General features: G+C 35.1%; 1 protein-coding gene across 1 annotated transcript in view; it reads left to right on the forward strand.

The window, feature by feature from the left end:
* Positions 1-21744, forward strand: part of PLA2R1 (phospholipase A2 receptor 1) — a 69846-nt gene that overhangs the window by 18660 nt on the left and 29442 nt on the right. The window contains exons 10-15 of the mRNA XM_070956985.1: positions 8288-8397; positions 9942-10111; positions 13910-14124; positions 15978-16123; positions 18338-18422; positions 20376-20508. Coding sequence (XP_070813086.1) covers positions 8288-8397; positions 9942-10111; positions 13910-14124; positions 15978-16123; positions 18338-18422; positions 20376-20508 — 859 coding nt within the window. The remainder of the gene's footprint in view (positions 1-8287; positions 8398-9941; positions 10112-13909; positions 14125-15977; positions 16124-18337; positions 18423-20375; positions 20509-21744) is intronic.

Genomic DNA, 21744 nt, shown 5'->3' on the forward strand with positions numbered 1-21744 from the left:
ATATAATCAGCAATCTTTGTGCAAGGCATATTTCTTGGAGGTTTTGGGCTCCGCTATAGAATAAAAACATCTTACTGGAGGCACAGGCTGGACTAAAAGTTAACCAATATCTAATGGCACGACATCCACTGAGAAAAGAATTAACTGATTTTATATTAGTCTTTGTCTCAATTCCAAGGAATATATTATGGAGGAAGTTTGAAAATTCCACAATAGATTGCAGGCTTCTTATGCTCATTATGAATCTGTATGAAGGATCATATGAAGGATCCCTATACCCTCAGGGACTTCTAAAATGTGGGTTTTTTCCCCAAATCCAGGATGAAGCAGGGTTATATATTAAGCCTCTCTCTCTTTAATTCCCATATTATTTTTTTGATTGAAGCAGTTTCTGACCCCAGTTTCTGTCCTCCAGTTATGTCCTATATAGAAAGGTTATCTCTTTATTGTATGCTGATGGTAGGGTCTCTATGTTTAGTTACTGTAGAGCTGAAGATTAGATAAAAGTCCTTCAGGCCTCTTACTACTTTGAAGAAAAATGTATCAACAACATTTATTCTAAGATCAAAAGCTGTATTCCCCCCCCCCCCCAAATGCTTAACAAAACATAGCTGGCAGATTGATAGATGTAAAACAGAGCAAGTTAAATATTCAGCTGTGTTGGTGTTGCTTTCCGGTAGCCTTGATTAAGTATATTAGAGACTGCTCAGAAATAAATGTATGGCTGCAATTTTCAGGTGTCCCCCCCCCCCCGCCCCCCATGGGGATTTACATATTGCCTCTACAATTTGAGCCTTCCAGGGCAAGGCAGTCATAAAGCTGCTTTATGAAAGACAGACTTGCGTGGATAAGGCTTTTTCCATGCTGGAAGCAAAATTATATTTGTGGTCCCTTATTGTGTACGTAGCGCTGTCTGACATGTGGAGGCAGAATCTATTGCAATAGAAGCACAAATAGGGATCAACAAAATCAGTTGCTGGCTTCAAATATCTGCCCCCAGGGCCTGACCTCCTTGATTCTATTGGATGATTTTTACTCAAGTTGGAAAAAGACTTTCGAGACAAAACTACACAGCAGTTGTCTGTCTGCCTTAGTCTTGCAAGCCTTGGCTTTCCCCCAAAATAAAGAGGCCATAAGAGAGCAACTGGCAAATACTGATGTATAAGCAATCTCTCCATTTGCTTTGAGAAAGAAAATTTAACCAAAGCTTTTTTCCCAGCTAAGTATCTTTCTTTTCACCTTAGCTCATTTCAGTGCTCTATCTTTAGCTTCATTGGAAATAAGATTTTGCCAAATTTCCTTTGAGGAAAGGTTTTGCCCTTGTAATTTTTGGTAACAAATGGAACTGTGGTTCATATCCAATTATAGTGTCATTTTAAAATAATATTCATCACTTTTAAATAGCCCCAATTTTAAGTATGTTTCCTTGTATATTAAGGGTACACTATTTATATCTCAATTCTCACTAATTATAATAATGATGTTCCTTTTATAATTGAGAAATTTTCTTATGCTACTAGAAAGCAAATGATAAAACTGGCAAGTATTTTTATTTTATTCTGCTATTTACCCACAAGAGCTGTTCATAATTATCATAAGATTATGCAAGTATTTTAGTTTATTCTGTTATTTATTGGTTACTTTTAATTTTCTGGTCATGGATAGTAGTAAGATTGGTCTTTTTCCCACTCTCCTCCCATTGATTGAATGCTCTTTGGTTTCACAAAGGATTCCACCAAGGAATTTTCTTTGATGCATACATACTCCCAGTTCTTCCCATATCCTCTAATCAGAATAGAGACAAGAAGGATGCAAAGTGAAGACAGAATCACTGAAAAAAATATCTGTTTTATCATTCAGTGAAAAAAGAAATTTAAATGTGCACATGAGTGTTTAATATGTTTACAATTCTAATTTCTTAAGTAAATTGCTTAGCATAATATATAGCCACCAGAACCAGTATTTGTTCCACAATTAACCTTCCAGTTCCAAAATTTGTTGAACTATTAGGACTGTCAACTTGAGGAACCGTCTCACTCCATTGGGATTGGCCCATACCACTCGTGCTGGCAGAGGAGGCATGCTAGGGTCCCTTCAGTCCAATTATTCAAGCTGGCAGGGTCTAGGAGGAAGGTCTAGGAGGATGGCCTTTGCTCCTGCACTCTGGAACTTCTTGCCCCCCAATGTGAGGTTGGCCCAACCTTCCTATCTTTTTGTAAGTGCCTAAAGACCTAGCTCTGCCGGTTGGCCTGGAGACCCAGTGGGGGAACAGCACAGTGGAGGTGATTGGTCGAGTAATAATCCCACCTCCCACCCCCCATTCCACCCCCACTTTCGCCACATATCCTTGATTTTAATCTTTGTTTTAATTTATTTAGGTTTTAATGTGCATATATTTTTTATGTCTGTAAGCCTCCCAAAGTTACCTCATGGTAAGATGGATGGCCAATAAATTTTATAAACAAACAAACAAACAAACAAATGTATTCCTACATATACAGAAATGCCCATTTGCTTTAATGGGGGGAAAACTCAATTCTTTATTGAAGTAGACAAGTAAAGGCCTTTAATTGAAACTGCTCAACATATTGGATCATTTAAGAAGCTATGAATTGAGGTCTTAAAGTTTCTTCCTAAAATTCATTTTGTGGATCGCTTGCATTGTCAGCGGTTGTGACTGAAGTTGCTATATCTTTATGCTTCAAAAGAAGGACTTCTGTTGACCATCTGCAGAAATAATAACTTTTAGATAATGCTTCATAGTTGTCTTATTCTAGAGAATGTCAGTATACAAAGTGTTTATTTCTTTGGTATGGTAAATTAATTTTTTCACTGTTGCATTGACATTCTATTCATGATTGAGGATGCTGCTGATTTTTCTATTTGAAAGAAAAATTATATGATTGCTATCATCTAAACCACTGAGCTTGACATATTAAGCTAAGTAGTAGTAATATACAGTCTGCTAAAATTATGTCTTTCAGTGGGCCCGGTGCAATACTTAACAGCCCAAGTAGTCTCTATAGAATAAAATTAAATAATATCTGTGACAATTGACAATAATTATATCACCACAGATGTTTCTCACCACATTTTCATTCAATATCACTTGACTAACATTGAGCGGTGTGGTGGCCTAGATGTGGATCTCTCGCCTCACAATCAGAAGGCTATGAGTTTGATCCTAGGTAGTGGCAGTTATTTCTCTCTCTGGATACAATGAGTATTTGTCTGCTGCGAACTCTGCATAGGCATCAGGAAGAGCATCCAGCCAGTAAATGCTCAAGCTCCATTCAGTCACCCCAACTCCACTCTGATGCAAGAAATTATAGGATCGTTTTTTTAAAAAATCATTTCTCTAATATTGATTTATTAGGTCAAACCTCTTATTAAATTTTGAATTACTGCTACAGAAAAGTCTCTAACCAATGTAAAAAAGTGGGTTCAATTGAACACTCCAAAACCCAGAATTCCTTGGGAAGTGTGGTGGGAAGCATATAAATTTAACAAACAAACAAGTAAAACCAATTCTATTCTATTCCCAGCTGAACATTTTGTGCTGTTTTGTGACACAACCATGTGTTTTGAGATCCATGCCCATGAATGGAGGAATTCTTTTCAAATCAATTGCTTCTTATTCTTTTTATGTCTATGGAGATTCTCAGTCATCCAGGTCATGGTTGTCCCAAAGGTGTTTTTCCAAGAGGCAACTGGACTTTCTGGGTTTTTTTTTTTCTTCGAAGACGTTTTGCTTCTCATCCAAGAAGCTTCTTCAGCTCTGACTGGATGGTGGGGAATAGAAATATTTATACTCCTTGCAGACAGCTGGTCATTTGCATTCTTTTAGTGAGTCATTAAAATCACCTGGAAGTTTATCTGTGTCATCAGGGTCACCTGAGTGGTGCAAAGGGGTATGTTTTGGGACTGTTAAAAGGACTGTATTGTAGATTGGAGATAGATGATGTTGTATCCTTCCCCCTCTGTTGAGAGAGGGCTGTTCATTTTTGACATAGATGGTCTCTTTGACCCCTCTTTCAAACCAATGGTCCTCTCTGTCCAAAATGTGGACTTTTCTGTCTTCAAAAGAGTGACCTGTGTCTTTTAAATGCAGATGGACTCCTGAATCTATCCTGATGGGTTTGTTCTCCTATGTTGTGCCATGAGTTTATGAAGTGGTTGTTTTATTTCCCCAGTGAACAGATCTTCACATGGCTTATTCTTTATAGTTTTTCCTTAGAGTCATTTTGGGAAAGGTCTGGATGGTAGAAAAAGGGTGAACTGCATTTCACTAATAAAAGAGGCAGAATGGGTCTTCCCAAGGAGTCTGTAGGCTATGTCATTTCTATTTCATAAAATGAGATGGATATTGTTGCATATCAAACTTCAAGAGTTCCTTCTACTTTAATGTTAACAATCAATTGGGTGACAGTTAATTTAATTTTGATTGCAAACACCAGTCATCGGGTTTAGATACCCCTTAAATTAATTGCCAATGATGAAAGTCAATCCTTCATAATATGTGGTTGTTTTCATTTGCTCTTGACTTCAGAGAATTGCCAGGCTTTATTTGTCTTTACAACAACTTCTGATGAATTGATGATCCTGTATCTTTCTTAGATATTGCAAGCAAAGGGCTTATTGCTCAGCTGGCCATATGCCATGTGATTTTATTACTAATTCAACAACTCCTCTTTTTTTGATCCTTCTAATCTATAAACTGCTAACAGAGAGCAAATGTTTTGTTACTGAGGTCAAATTCCTTAAGCTAGCTGTCTAAACACTACAGCAGTGATGATCAACCCATTCCCTCAAGCCTTATTTTGGAATTCTATCATGAAGCTGTCATTTTCCTGACGAAGAAGAAAAGAAGAAATGTTGCTTACAAACCTAACAAAATTAGGTTAAATGGAAGGTCACAGTATTTATATAGCATCATTTGAAATGCCAGTATTTCATACAAGTAGCGCAGCCTCTAGGCAGCTAAATCCATCAACATCCACATATCTTAGTTAATTAAACAGAGCCAATAATGAAATAACTTGGTTATGATTTACATACTTTGTAAATCCTGAAGGATATACAGGCTGTTGCTCTGGATCTGAAACACAAAGAATCTTAAACTGGAAGAAAAATCTCTACACAAGCATTATGACCAAATGCTAGATTACATTTATAACAATGAGGAAATGTTCATGTGAATTGTTCATTGGTTTTACCCTGATTTACTTTTGTTTTATATTAAATAGAACTGTAGCTTTTAACTCAACCTCTAAAAATCATCCTTCAGTATGCCATGCTTCATTTAAATCATTACAAATCTTATTTTATTGTGTTGCTGACCCCCAAAATTGCATAATCGTTGCATCTGAAATTAAATGCTCATTTAAACTTTGTTAGTCCAGTTGTCCAGTTAGCCTTCTGTCCTAGGGGTGTCTTTCTGTTTTTTTATTGATGCTGTTTTATCTCTTCACTATAGCTTTTCTTCCGCTGACCATATTTGGGCAAGAGAAGATTCATTCTTAATCATCAATATCAAATAAGAAATTGGTCAATTGGTTTATAGAAATAGCCTAATAAAAACAGCACTTAAAACACAGAAAAGTCAACAGTGAACATATGTAAACACACAAAACCAACACTACAGATTCTAGTATAGTATAACCCAGAAATACTGTATCCTCAAAGCTACAAAATAAAAAAAAAGTATTTCTTCTCTGTTTTAATTTTCTTTTTCCTTTTTATTATATTATTATAAATCTTGATATATACTATTGTTTCAATACAGAAATGTCTATATGATATGATTAGAGATAACATCCTAATTATTTAGATAGCTTAAAGTATTGAAAATGGAGAAAAGAAAGAAAAAATTCTAATATTAATTACAATTTAATATTTTAGGCATATTACAGGCATAAGATTATTTTGCTTTTTCTTCCATAGTTAAATATAACATTAAATAATGTTCTAATCAAAATACAAAATCCAGTCTTCAAATGGGATATTGGATCAATATAAAATTCAGGTTTAGATAATAGATTCTACATGGGTAATAAATGGATAATAAAAAACCATATTCAATTTCCAGACAAGGGAATGATTCTTCTTCATTTTCTTTAAAAATTTGTATAAAGTAAAACTTTTAAGTAAGTAAATATCTTTCTATTTAATTGATTATTTTTGCACACATATTTTGATTCAAAACACTAAAACATCAGTTGAATAAAAGTATCCAAGAAAGGCTTGATTACCTATATAGTTCATCTTGTACCTATAGTATAAGGAACATAAATGTTAACTCATGATGAATGAGCATATGTGAATTCAGGTTTCCATGTTTATAAAATGCTTCTCGACAGAACTTTACAATAGAATGTTGCATCATGTATGTTTAACATTTATATTTAGAATTAACTTTTATGCAACTGTCAGTGCAAACAAACATACACATGTTTTCTCATCTCAAAGTGTGTGGAGAATCTTTCTACTAGCTCAATTGAATGATTCTTTCTAAATCTTAATCTGTAAGTAAGTGTCCCCAATTCTCATTCTCCAGATACCTAGAAACTTTTATGCCATATAGAGTATAGTAGTACATAAGGCATTAAAGATCCTGAAAAAATTTGAAGTACAGATAGACTAAGGCAGGGCTGTCAAACTCCTGGCCCGTGGGCCAGATGTATCATGTGCTGGCCACGCCCACTCCCAGTTTAGTGAATGGGGAAAAAGTCCCGATATGTCATGTGACGCTGCTGTGACAACATGAGTTTGACACCCCTGGACTGAGGCATCAATTTACCAGAATGGGTAGATTCACTTCAGAAGCAGGTTACTATTGCCTGATTTACAACATCCAGATATTATAACTTTTAACATAACAAAAATATGCTTATTTTTTCTTGTCCAAATATGTGTTGAAAATACAAAACCCATGGGTATTAATTATATATTGCCTAATGAAGAATTCTGGAGAACTTAATAATTTTCATTCTTTGTTAGCCCCAAATATTATGCAACTATGCATTTTCCCCCCAAAGATCAATGTGGTTATAATTACTTTTTAGTAACACATTCTCATTTGTGCTATATAATTATGTAATAATATTTTGACTGGCATATGTAAAGCTTGATAACCTTCCCAGAGTGTTAAACTATCATATATCTCCATAATTAATTAAATTAAATAAAATTTTAAAAAACCATTGTGGTGGGTTGATTCAGAAAAATTACAGATTAAGTTTTAAGGTTCATTCAAACATTTAAACTAGCTGAGAAATATTTTACCACTTACCAAAGCATAAAATAAGAAGATACCAACTTTCCTTGGTTAATGAATTAGCATGAATTTTATTTTTCACGTGATCCTCCAACTATGATCAGATCAGCTACTTCTATGTTTGTAGCAGTTCTGAATTAATAAATTGACTGCATTAATCAATTTATTATTATTTTGTATTTTTTTTCTGCATTATTCTAGGGGGGGTGATTGTTTCCTTTTAAAATTATAATTTATCATTCAATTTTTCAAAGGATTTGGTAGCATACAAATTAAATCAGTCAGATTGTCAATGGAATAAAATATGCATGGTTCAGTGGTTCTCAACACTCTGATCCTGTGTATTGATTTATTACTTTCTTGACTGAACAGAGCATCAAAAATGTGCCTCAATGATGAATGTGCATGGAAGCCATCTCTTTAAAATTGCCTATTTTATCTTCTGAACATATAGAGGTAGAAATTATAGAGACCTCGCATTCCTATCTACTAAGCTGTCCATAAAATAGGCCTAAACAAGAAAGTGTAAGAAATAAGCTTAACATTGCCTGCCTTGAGCCTCTAGTACAGAGGTGTCAAACTTGCGGCGTCACGACAGCATCATGGGACGTATCACGACTTTTTTCCCCTTCACTAAACTGGGCATGGGCGTGGCCAGTGTGCGGCGCATCTGGCCCGCGGGCTGCGAATTTGACACCCCTACTCTAGTATAAGAGGCCAGATGGGTAAATGATGTCAAGCTTTCAATATATAAATGTAGTATAGTTCTAGCATTTCTTATGGTGTCTGTTTCCTTATAAGTCTTACCTCAAAGGTTTGAAAACTAGGCATACAGCGCATAGGAACTAGAACTGAGCTATGTTCCTTCCCTGAACATTTTGTCTGACAGAAGCTTCCTGACTTAATCTCTGTATGACATTTAAATTTTATTTACAGATAGAGAGATGGAGAAATAATACACTACAGTATACATAACAGTAATTAATATTTACTTCAAATTTATTTTTGAAGGGATGGGAAAGACATGGTGGATATTGCTACAAGATTGATACAATCCCTCGAAGCTTTGAACATGCATCCAGTGGCTATTACTGTCCTTCTCTTGCAAAAATAACAAGCAGGTAGCTCAATTTATTCAACAATAGAAGCTCTCCTGTGGCGTTGAAACAGAGGTGGAATAATTATCTTACAGGCTAAGAGTAACTGAAGACAAATACTCAATTTGCCATTATTTGATTCAAGATGGAATTGGATAGAATTGGATGGAATTGGATAGAAATCACCAGGTCTGGATTGTTCAGTGGCAAACAATTATTCATCCATGAAAGAATTCTGTCATTTTACTTCTTAGAGTGCTGATTTTCAAAATCTTCATTATGTGAAATAGCTCAATGTTTGCTGACAATCCTAACAAATACATCCTTATTCTCTCCAATTGCAGCTATTTTATGCAAATAGTTTACATTGTTAAATTATGTATGAACAACTAGTTTTAAGCAATAAGAAAGAATATTAATTTTTCTTTTAACAGGAGAAAATTTCTTACGTTAGATGTAATTCAGTTATATGACTTCTCTTGAGGCAGGGGAAACAATTGTTTATTCACTTATATATCAAAGAAAGAATCCATTTGATTAGTCATCTAAACTAAAAAGGGGTCTTTTGAATGAATTAATTTTGTATTGTATTGAAAATTGAGCTTGCTTTTATATGTGGTTAGCAATTTTGGGATTATATAGAGTTAACAATAGCACATCTACCAATAGATGTTTAAGTTAATTTTTTTGTAACTTCAGTCATTCGTTTTTTTGCTGTTGTGATCGACAGGCATAAAAGACTCAATCTGGATCAGAATTGTAGGGCTGGACAAAGCGCTAAACACCCCTGTGCACCCAGGGCTACACTCCAGTCAGACCCTTTGCATTTATCTAGAGTAGAACTGGGTGCAAACAATAATAATGGCTAGCTATATATTTTAAAGTGGAAGAATAACATACTAACCATGTTATTTAGAACTTTGGGGGATTACTATTAGATATATAGAAATAAATAGTCTCTTAATGAGTAATAAGTCATTTAGGCTTTATAATTCAAAGCATCATATTACAAGTAAAGTATCATAATAATCAAGGGAAGCCATACTGTAGTAGGCTACTTGCCATTTGAGGTTATATTCCAAAATACATTTAGAAAGCCTGTGCCATGTAGTAGTTAGTTGACTTTCCTTACAGCAGCAGACTGAATAAGTCTTTTCCAGTCTAGTATCTTGCTTGGAGTAACTAGAAACATGTTTTATTTCAGTAGCATGGCTCTTGAGTACTTAAGATTTAACAGATTAACAGAGCTGGAAGGGACCTTTCAGGTCATCTAGTCCAACCCCCTGCCCAAGCAGGAGACCCTACATCTGCCTCTACCTAGGATCGAACTCACAACCTCCCGATTGTGAGGCAAGAGCTCTACCTCTAGGTTAATGGTTTAAAATCATATTTTTGCATCTGGAATATCTTGTGCCTATGGAATTTAGTTTCTTTCAATACATTGCTGTTAGGAAAGATTGCTCCATTAAGCGTTATTCTTTTCTATTGCTGAAAAAGATGACAAAAGCTACTTCTTAAATTATAATACAGGGTATTTAATTACTTTTAATAATATTGAATCCTATAAGGTTTGAACAAGGTTTCCTGAACAGTATGATTCATCATCAAGGGAACACTGACAGTCCTTATTTTTGGATAGCACTTCAAGATCTAAACAATACAGGAGAATATACTTGGCTCACTGAAGATGGAAAACATCATCTTGAGATCTACCCAAACTGGAGAAAGTATCAACCCAGTGAGTTGAACCTTTGGTCCATTGGTAATTACTGTTAGTAATTTTTTGTAAGGATATACTTACCAATTTTCTGCACTTTCTAGCTTTCCAATCTTTAATTGGTTTGTCTTCATTTAAACAAGAGTTGAACCGTTTTTTTTTAAGTAACAATCAAATGTGCATTCAAATACTAAAAAAATACTTTGTTTCAACAGTTTTTAAAAATGGCATTCTTTTTATACAACAGATTTAAAACAAACTTAGGTTTGGTTTTTTTACTTCAAAGGTGAGAAGTAAAGTGCCTGTCACTCCTGATTATTACCCTTATTTGTGAAGGGAGTTTTACTCTAGCAGTAGCTGGACACTGAGATGTTTCCAACCCAGCTGTGACTTAAGAAAAACATTAGCTAAGAGAGGAGCAACTGTTTTTTAAGCAAGTTAATCAGAAGGGTGGTAGTTACCTCTACTTAATTGTATATATGAAGAACTCTTAAAAAACATGGACCTGGAACCTGAGCACTCTTTTCTGTCTATTGAAAAAAATAGTGTAAAAATCAGGAAGTAGCAGTTAGAGAAGAATATATAACAACTAAATTGCTCAAAATTGAAAAAAAGAGTGTAGGAATGTTATATCCTGTCCCTTCTTTTATTAGACTAACTTACATGCAGAATCTGTCATGAGAAATGTTGAACTAGAAGAAACTGAAATTAAACTCAAGAACTTCAGTAATTTACTGACATCATTTTGATAGCTGGAGGCAAGGAACACTTAGGTAAATTGTTGCTGAAAGTAGAAGAAAGAAGTCTAAAAACCTATCTGCTGCTTAGTGTTAAAAATAATTCTTAAGGTTATATCAAGACATAGTATCAACAAATCCAAATAGGTAGAAAAGAAATTGAAAATACCGTAGTAGCAGACTGTCTTCCTACTAGGCTCAAAAATTCAGAGACATGATGACTGTAGTCATTAGAGAAAGAGATATTTGCTGCCTGGAAGAAAGGCCAACATATCTAGACAAAATATGAAAGTGCAGAAACATCACACTGATGAAAATATATGTATTATGAAGGCCAATTTTGCCAGTTGTAACATATGACTGAAAACCGGATCATCAAAAATACTGAAGAAAAAAATATCTCTGAATTATGATGCTGGAGAAAATGCTGGGAATAACAAATTACTAAATAGATGAAGTAAACGAGACTGCTTAGTGGAACTATACACAATAAAGTCTAAAATATTAAAAACTCATAATGTGAAAGTAGGAAACATTGGAGAGGACCATGATGCTTGAAAAAAATGAAGTCATTTGAAAAGAAGGTTGAGACAAGATACAGTCAGTGGTGACATAAGATACAATCAGTGGTGATACAAGTATGAACATTTAAGAACTCAGAGATACACAAACCTAGTTTCAAGATGTCCATTGGATTCCAAAGCATTGGAATCAACTGAACATTTGAGTAACAACATGAGCTAATTTTGAGTAGAAATGTTTGTAAGTAATCAATGCAGTTACACAGCACTGTATTTTTCACAGTTCAGTTGTCTGAATGTTTACTCAGAGTATTCAGTGATGTTTTATTCGATGATTAGAGCTTACCTCTATAACATGAAACCTGTTCGTTTTATTTTTACTAAAGGAAGTGTCATGCACATGTATGAGGGTTTAACACTTCTCTGTGTGCTTCAGCTTTCACTGTTCCCTTTCCCCCATATTCATTAAAAAAACTTCTATTAGTGACAGTGGAGATTATTTAAAAAAAAAACAAATTCAGTTGGATCTTGAAATAAGACAAATGGGAGAAAGATAAGAACAGCAATGAAGATTAGCTGTATATTGCATGGTTAACATAACATAATGCAACCCAACATAACACATAACATATTTTGACTTGAATGCTAACACATTAGAATAGTGTGTGTGTGTGTGTGTGTGTGTGTCTCCATGTATATATAATTTTAAAGTTACATTGGTAACATAAGTCACTTATTAATTCCATGTATATTTGAAACAGAGCATTTTTAGTTTTTGAAGAGAATTATTCTTATTTTTCAAGAGTGACCTCTACTGGTTAAATAAAGTGAAAATATAAATTGCTTTCAGAGCATTATTTGGCAATGTGGCATTACATTTTTATCCTAGATAATTAAGGATTTAGAGGGAGCTATCCAACCTTGATTGATTTAGAAACCTATCAGAATAAAACCTGATTAGTACTATGATTAAGAGACTACCAGAAAATAATATAAACTAGGGAGTTAAAAAAGCAAAAAACAAAACAAAGTGAGTAGCAAACCATTTACATATTGTTGCCAAGAAAACCATCTATATTTCACCAGGTAGTCTCTTGGAGTTAAGATCAATTTAGAGATGACTTTATTTTTTCTTAATCTGTATTTTTTTTCAAAAAATATTTCCGTAAATTTTATGACAAAAATTCTATATGAAAATTCCATGTTTCTTGGCAGTTCCTATACTTCTATAGTATAGATTCTGACACCCAACTGAGGTAATAACAACTATGATCAAGTTGTAGCAAAGGAAATGACAGCGAAAATGGCAACATAGTTTCAAGTGTATGTCAGCTTCATAATGGCCAAGTAATGTAGACTTAGATTTAGATTTAGACTAACTTTATTGTCACTTTGAATGTACACTAATCGGCATACATTAAAATGAAATTTCATCGCATACAGCTCTCAAAGGGTCTCCACCTCCAATATACATTACATAAACATGACTAAATAAATACATAAATAATACAAAATTATGCATATACCCACATATATTATATGACACGGAGAAACAACACAGTCTAGTTCGGATTCATACATGTACATGGTGAGAGAAACAAATCTTGCGAGTTTATCAGACCGATGGCATAAGGAAAAAGCTGTTACAGAACCTGGTTGTCCTGCTAGAAATACTTCGAAGGGAGTGACAGAAACAGACCGTGAAGTGGGTGTGTGGGGTCTCTAACAATGCTTTGCACATAGCACTTATAAGCAATATCCTGAATGACAGGAAGTGGGCTTCCTATAATCTTCTCGGTTGTCCTTACCACTCTCTGAATGGACTTTCTCTTTGAAGTACCACAGCCACCAAACCAAAGAGTGATGCAATTTGTTAGTATAGTTAGTTTGATTTCCAAGTCTTTATATTTTTGTAGCACAGTAAATATTTAAAAGGTTCATTTCTGGTCTTGATTAGAACAGTTCCTAGATAATTTTCAGCATAGGTACTTTTGGTGGATCTAGGACAACTTGCCATGGCCAACTCACCATAGCCAATATTTGGATAATATCCAAATTATCCTGTCAACAATTTTAATTTATATTGCAAAAATACTACTGAACCAGCTAATGTCTGTATTCCATCATATATTATTTACAACTTAAACAATGAACTGCAAAAAGAAATGAGGCAACTTTACTTGCTGAGTATTTGACAGAATGGATTATACTTGAAAACATAACAATACTATCATAAATTAGCTTCATCCACACAGCCTTGAAACTCTTTGGCTAAAATTATTTTCTAAGCCAAATAAGGAAAAAAATCCCCAATGCCAAAAAAGAACTACATCTCATCGGTAACATATCATGATGTTTAAAATAGCTAAAATAGCTAAAATCTTTTTCCTTTCCAGGATAAATTTTAGTAACTAGACCACAAGACATAATTCTAGTCTATAATATTCTTAACAATTATTCTTAACACTAAAGATTTGGGACATTTTATATACATTTTGTATTAGGAAAAGTAATAATTGTACTTATTGATAAATATTTTTGCTCCTTCTACCTCATTTTAGGATATCCTGGAGGATGTGTTGTTATGCGACAGGAAGAACCCATTGGCATATGGGAGGTGAAAAATTGTACAACCTTCCTGGCTAAATCACTGTGTAAACAAGATGCTAATTTCCGTGAAAAAAGTGATACCAACAAGCAACCAAATTATGATGAAGGTTTTAATTCTTGCATGCATGGATGGGAATCAGACCTGAATCTGCTGAACTGCTATAAGGTGAAAAATATTGAACAATTTCATGGAAAACCCAAATTAAATGACTTTAGAGATCCATTGCCATTTTAATAAAACATGGGATAATAATAAAAATATGTGCCACTGATTTTATTAATTAAAAATCAATTAATATTAATATTCATATTAATATACTGTATATATGAATAAATAAGACACCATGTAGTGCAGGGGTCCCCAACCTGTGGATCGTGAGGGGTTTGCAACCAGGCCACGAAAATGACCATGGAAATGACCACAGAAATTACCGGCAAGCACACATGCGCTCACATGCGCATCCGCACTTGTGTGAGCTATGGGTGAGTGCTTGTGCAGGCTCCATTTGCTTGAGCGGCAGGCACACGTGCATTCCGCTTGCACAAATGGAGCTGCGCATCCATGTGCGCAAGCTTGCCAGCAGCTTGTGTGAAACCATCCCCTCTCCCCCTCACCAGTCCGCAAACCCTGAAATATTGGGAAACTGATGTAGTGCATCATCTGCCATTTTATCTGCTTTTGGTAACCTAATTGACTGCCAAAGGATGTATCTTTGCTATCGTGTTTTATATTTTCAATATTAAGTCTTAGATTGCAATAGATACAGAAAACAACAATAGAAAATAACATTTCAAAACAACAGCAAAAAATTCTTACATTATAGTGTGTTTTTCAATTCTGGCCTTGACTGCATTCGTTTGAATAGGAGCCAAAATGAAGCCTTCAGTTTCTTCTTGTTAAAGTTCTGGCAACCCATTGCTGGTTTTTTTTCTCTATCCTCTTTCCTCTCTATCTTTTGTAGAAATTGACCATCTAATGCATGTCCTTGCCAGCATTCTATTCTTTTTATGACATTATTTTGATATTCATGTTTTGTTTCTTGCATGTTCAGTAAGTCTCAGTTTTAATATTTTATATTAATTATATCAGTGCTTGTTCTTAAATTATGCCGATTACATAAAAATGAAAATGCATGTTTTTCTTCTTCAATAATTCGTTTGACTTGAAGTAAATCTCTGCCTCCATTTCTGCAGAGCAAGTATCTATCTGTTATCCGTAACATTTTGGGAATATAATGCATAGAGAATATTTGTTAGCTTTCTTGTTTTTCGGTCCAACTGTCCAGTTCAGCTTTATCCAGTTAATAATTCCATCAATATATTATATCATAGGTACGACCCAGGTATTGATGGCTTTGATGGTGTTTCCACACTTTAGTTTTGTCTTTAGCACTTTTCTCACTCTTTGGATGCATTCTTACTAATCACATTTTTAACTTGTCCATGCTTGATGTTATCTATCTATAAAATGCCCAGACACTAATGGGCTACATCCTGGTGGCTTCTGATACTTTGGCCATTAGGCATTTCAATTCCGTTCCTATTTGTGATTTTATCCTGCTTTATTGCTACTGTAGGACATTTCTCTAGATCAAATTCCATTGCTGTATCTGTGCTAAAAATTGTTACAAGGTTTGTCAATGACTGGATTTCAATTTCTGATTCTTCATAAAACTTCAGATCATCCATATTAAAAACAGGTGAGATTTTCTTAGCATTTTTCCTGTTGGATAGCCAAGATTTGTTTTCTTCAAAATCACTGGAAGTTGCACCATAGCAATGACAAATAATAAGGGTGATAATAAGTCACCCTGGAAGATGTCTTTACTAATGTTGACAAGCCCATGTTTTCATTTCCTATTATTATTATTATTATTATTATTATTATTATTATTATTATTATTATCATCATCATCATCATCATCATCATCATCATCAACAACAACAACAATAACAACATCATCATCACTATTTTGCCTTGACAATGTGTTTTCAGGCAGTGTTCAACTTATTTTACAGGTATTCCATAGTGAAAAAGTGTTAATGAAAAGAACTTGGGAGGAAGCAGAAACTCTGTGTCAAGATTTTGGAGCACATCTTGCCAGTTTTAAACAAGTCCTTGAAGAGAATTTTTTAAACAAACTTTTAAACACAATGTTTCATACGTAAGTGTTTGTGTTTAAAATTACTGGATCTGGGATTTTTTTCCCCAACGGGAAAAAAGGATTATGTGATCTAGTTGTTTTATATACGTTAACATTTAATATAACACAAATAGGATTTTTTCACTGTAATGATAATAGGTAATTAGGGAAGACAGCAGTGTTCGCTTCAAATTGTCAATGCTTTCTATATGTCTTAACTTTATACCCTGTTTTTAGGATTTTTTTTCTTTACTGTGGAGTCCTTGGTGCTCTAGTCTAGCATGGCTATTTGCTTGCAGACGTTTCATTATCTGACTAAATAACTTCACCATTGCTAATGAGTGTAGGATTTGCTTCGTGTTTATATACAGTAGCTTGCCTTGCCATGTTGACATGGGTGTGCTGCTTGGTGGAACCTTAATTAGGATATTGTTTTTTGCCCGATTATTTCTCTGGTGTTCAACCATGCATTTCAAGATGTTGTTTGCTGGAGAGGATCTACTCTGGATTTTTTTGTTTTCGTTTTAGGAATGTAGTACAACAGAGTACAAACACACTATAGCAATCCAGAACACTAGAAGAAGGAAACAGATTGCCTATACAACATCTTCCAACAAAAAGGATGCCCATACAATTTTATCTAAAAGTACTCAATCCACTACACCACAACCAACACAAGCTATGAAAAAGTATCTTTTCCACACTACCATACATCAAAAACATCTCAGAAACAATCAACAGGCTATTATAGTCATACAGCATCACTACAGCATACAGACCAACCAAACCCCTCTAAAATGTGTTAATTAAACCAGGGGTGAAATGCTCCTGGATCAGACCGGATTGCCCAGTCCGGTAGCAATCTTAGCCGTTGGTTCGGTGATCCGGTAGCGATGGCGGAGCGAAACTCCACCCGCCCATCCGGATGTCATTACTTCCTGGTTTTAACCAGGAAGTAATGTGTTTTTTACCTTCTGCACATGCGCAGAAGGCCTGCGCATGCATGTAACGCACGTGCATGCACGAGCGAAGCAAGTCCTTGCCCAGTGCGTGCGCTTCCGAACTGGTAAGGATGGTAAATAGATTTCACCCCTGAATTAAACCAAAAGACGCAGTAGAAACAATAAAAAAGCTAAGGAGGAAATGAAAAGACCAGAAACCATCCTCTACAGCAAACAACAGCAGATAAGCAGTGATTGACACCAGATAAACAAACAAAAAACAATACTCTAATCAAGGAACTGCTAAGGAGAAAATCACACTCCCATCATCACTGGTCACATAGGGAAAGCTACTGAATAAATGGAATAAACCCATACTCTCTAGCACTGATGATGTTACCTAGTCTAGTAATGAAATGTCTGCAAGCAAACAACGAAGCTTAAGGACTCCACTATTCAACCTTCAGCTACAAATATTCTCTTCTCCTTTTCTTTTATTTATGTGGGAAAATTGACAAAATGATCCCACAATTTATCCCTTAGACCTTTGTAATCCTTAGTACTTTTGCTGTGCTAGTAATCTTTTGGAATTCATTTTATTCACATATGAAACTTTTAGAAGCTGCATACATTCTTTTTTTTTTCTAAAGACAAGTCTGGAAAAGTAGCTTGAATATGCAAGAGGTATTTGGAGTATAAAAATATCTGAAGGGTAAAAATATTAAAAATGTCTGTGTTAACTGCAGTCTTCTGTAGCTGCTTTTCCTAACACTACTAGAATGTTTTTTCCCCCATGCATTTATGCATATTCTGGTTTGCTGCTTACAGCAGGTGTCCCCAACCCCTGGGCCTTATCCCAGTACCAGGCTGTGGCCCATTTGTAATTGGGTTGAACAAGTGGTGGGCAAGTGTATGCGTACGCCCAGCTCCCATTTCCACAAGCAGCAGGTGAGCACATGCAAGCATGAAGCTCCATTTGTGCGCCCATCACTTGCGTAAATAGAGCTGCGCACACATGCACTCGCACCACCACTAGTGCAGAATCATTGCCTCTCCCCCTGCCACTGCCGGTCCACAAACCCACAAAGGTTGGAGCCCATTGGCTTACAGTATTTGCCATATTTTTTCAAAAACCTCAGAAAGAAGTGACTCAAAGATTTCATCACAGCACCTAGCATACAACCTGTTCTGGTTTAAGAAAATATTAAAATGTATGCATAAGTACTGGAAAAATTGAAGATAAAGATACATAGTTTGCATTTGTGTCATGGGGTTTATTTCTTTTTAACCACAGAGATGATGAAAGACAATTCTGGATTGGATTTAACAAAAGGAATCCGTTATCTGGAAGAGCCTGGGAATGGTCTGATGGAACTCCTGTAAATATTATTTTATTTACTCATTGTCTTACAAAGTTAGACGAGAAACAGGGTTGTGTCCAAGTTCTTTAGCAGCTTCCTGTCTAGTGTTAATGATTGCTCTTTGTGTGTTTTATTTCAGTTAACTTGTTAGTTTAAGAAGTACAGAAGAATGTAGTGGTTTTGAAGTACAAATAGTCCTTGACTTCCGACCTCAATTGAGCCCAAAATTTCTCTTGCTAAGTGAGACATTTGTTAAGTGAGTTTTGCCCCATTTTACGACCTTTTTGGCCACTGTTGTTAAATGAATCTCTGCAGTTGTTAAGTTAGTAACATATTTGTTAAGTGAATCCAACTTCCCCATTGACTTTGCTTGTCAGAAGGTCACGACAGGTGATCATATGACCCCAGAACATTGCTACCGTCATAAGAAGTCAGTTGTCAAGCATCTGAATTCTAATCACATAACCATGGGAATGCTGCAATGGTTGTAAATGTGAAAAATGGTCATAAGTCATTCTTTTCAATGACATTGTAACTTTGAAAGGTCGCTAAATGAACTGTAAGTCAAGGACTACCTGTATATCGTCAAACGTCCTTATAGACATAATGTGTTCTTGAGAATCTTAAATGCACAGTATTTGATCTTATAATACTTCTCTAAGGCAAAATAGAATAGAATAACAGAGTTGGAAGGGACCTTGGAGATCTTCTATCCAACCCCCTGCTTAGACAGGAAACCCTATACCACTTCAGACAAGTGGTTATCCAACATCTTCTTAAAAACTTTCAGTGTTGGAGCATTCACAACTTCTGCAGGCAAGTTGTTCCCCTGATTAATTGTTCTGTCAGTAAATTTCTCCTTAGTTCTGTCCCTTTGAAAAAACATACATAATCTATTACAATTTTAACAGGAAATAATAGTACAAAAGATATCAAAGTTTTAGCATGGCACAGCATTCACACAGTCAGATCCCTAATGTATTAACACATTTTTGCTTCAAGGCTTATGATGTGATTGCTTAATGGGTTTACCTGAATGGCAAACAAATAAAAAGGAACTGAATTTTAGATAGATTAAATGACTTCAATATCTGCCCCATTTTATTCCTTACTTAATCTAATATTTGTTTAATAGCTCTTTTTCAGGTTTGACAGATATTTATTATCAAATAATCTCTCTCAACTTGTAAAATATAATGGGGTCAGACAGGTTATTTTACCTATGTAAATTCACCTCAGGATGATACGTTCCTGAAGCAAATTTATATAGGGAGACACTCCCAGTATCTGTAACTCTTTAACAGTTTTTCAGTCATTTTCCAGAAGACTTTCTGTCTAAGAATCAAATAAAAAAATTGGGACTGTAAGAATTCTCATTTTATAATCATTTTTTCTGAGTTCCAATAAGGATATATAAATTAGGTTAGTAAGTAAGTAAGTAAGTAAGTAAGCAAGTAAGTAAGTAAATGAATAAGATAGCATCAGATAATAGTGTCAGAATTGGATTAAGGAATATAAATTGCAATTAAATTAGCACATGTCCTGCTCAGAGTCACCTCTAAGCGAGATGGGCAGCAAGCAAATCAAACAAACAAATAAATAAATAACGATCTTGTCATTCATCAAAGTTCTATAATCTTCTGCAAGAAGATGTGATGTCATACAGAAAGTTGTGATAGAAAGGAGTTATTCAAATTAGGAGCATTAGCTGCAAGTTTTTTTGACAGAAAAAAACCACTATTACAGTCTTCTCATGGTTCATACATACATACTTCTTTTTACTAATAAAAATCTTCAATTCCATGTTCATTCTATGACTAGGTGTGTACATTTCAATAAGTTTTGTTTAACCATGTAGAGTTATTGAATAAGACATAATTGATTATGTTCTCACAATATGTTATTCTATTTTAATATATTAAAGTTAGTCTCTATATCATGCTTCAGATTTAATGCATACTTTTGTGGCAGGTTTCGTCTGCCTTTTTAGAGAAAGCTTCTATTGAAGATAATGTGAAAAACTGTGCAGCATATAAAGCTAATGGGACTATTTTGCCACTGCGCTGCAATTCAGAACATGAATGGATATGTAAAATACCAAAAGGTAAGGAAGCATTTGAACAACGTCTTGCAATATGTGCTTCCTAAAATGATACATAGTCACTGTTTCATTAAGATGAGAAGCAGTTACTCAATAGCAGATATCAGTTCTTGCATGAAGAAAGCCTCAGATTCAGTTATCAATTCAAATAGTCCCAATTTACCAATCACACTTGGGACCAAAAAATCCATCACTAAGCAGTGCAGTCGTTAAGCACGATTTCATATGATTGTACCCAGTGGTGGGATGCTGCCAGTTTAACAACCGATTCGGTGATCATGCACAGTTTTACAAATACTAACCTTTTGTGTTACCACTTGGGAGTAACACAGCTGAGGTGCGGTAATCCGCTCTGCCGCGCCAATCAGCTGAGAAGATAAAGGTAAGTAAAGTGTAGGGGCAGATGGGCAGGCCGACCTGATCGTCGGAGCGAACTGGTTTGCTCCCAGATGATCGTCGGAGCTACTGGTTCGGGCGAAGCAGTCTGAACTGGTAGAATCCCACCCCTGATTGTACCAACTTATGTTATGGTTCCATCTGCAGTTGTTAAGTGAATCACATGGTTGATAAGCATGACATCACATGACCCTAACTTGTGACTTCCTACCAGCTTCCCCATCGACCTTGCTTGTCAGAAGCCAGCTGTGAAGGTCACAAATAACAAACATGTGACCATGCTGCAATAGTGGTAAATACAGCACCAGTTGTAAAGTGTCCAAATCACAGTAATGCGACTATGGGGACACTGTGATTGCCACAGCTTCCAGGACTTGTTTTAAGCCTCTCTTTTCAGTGCCTTCAAAACTTTGAATGGTTGCTGAACAACTAGTGAAAAAGCAAGGACTACCTGTATCTCAAGTTTTAAATAAAGGGTTTAGAAATTTGAGAAAGAGAAGCTGCTCTTGAATTCCTTTGAATGTTGTGGTCAGAATAGACCAGTCTTACCAGTGCTTTGGGTTGGGCAAAATGTGTATTTTAGTTCAACATATCTAAAAGGAATCTGCTGCATGGTCTATAGCTTGATCCAGCATAGGACAGCTCCATCCAGTCTGCAGGAAAGTATCAACTGGATATTTCTTAATAACAATAGACTATTAGCTTTTATGAAATTGGTGCTTTTATATATTTTAAGTATTACTTTAAAATAAGTCCTAATGAAAATTTAGCAATGAATATCTAAGGAAAAAATGACACTAAGCCAGAATATAGTTAAATTATATTTTAATAATGGCAAAAAAG

This window comes from Pituophis catenifer, unplaced genomic scaffold, assembly GCF_029215685.1.
Source record: "Pituophis catenifer annectens isolate HBS135680 unplaced genomic scaffold, rPitCat1.0.hap2 SCAF_1, whole genome shotgun sequence".
Classification (NCBI taxonomy): Eukaryota; Metazoa; Chordata; class Lepidosauria; order Squamata; family Colubridae; genus Pituophis; species Pituophis catenifer.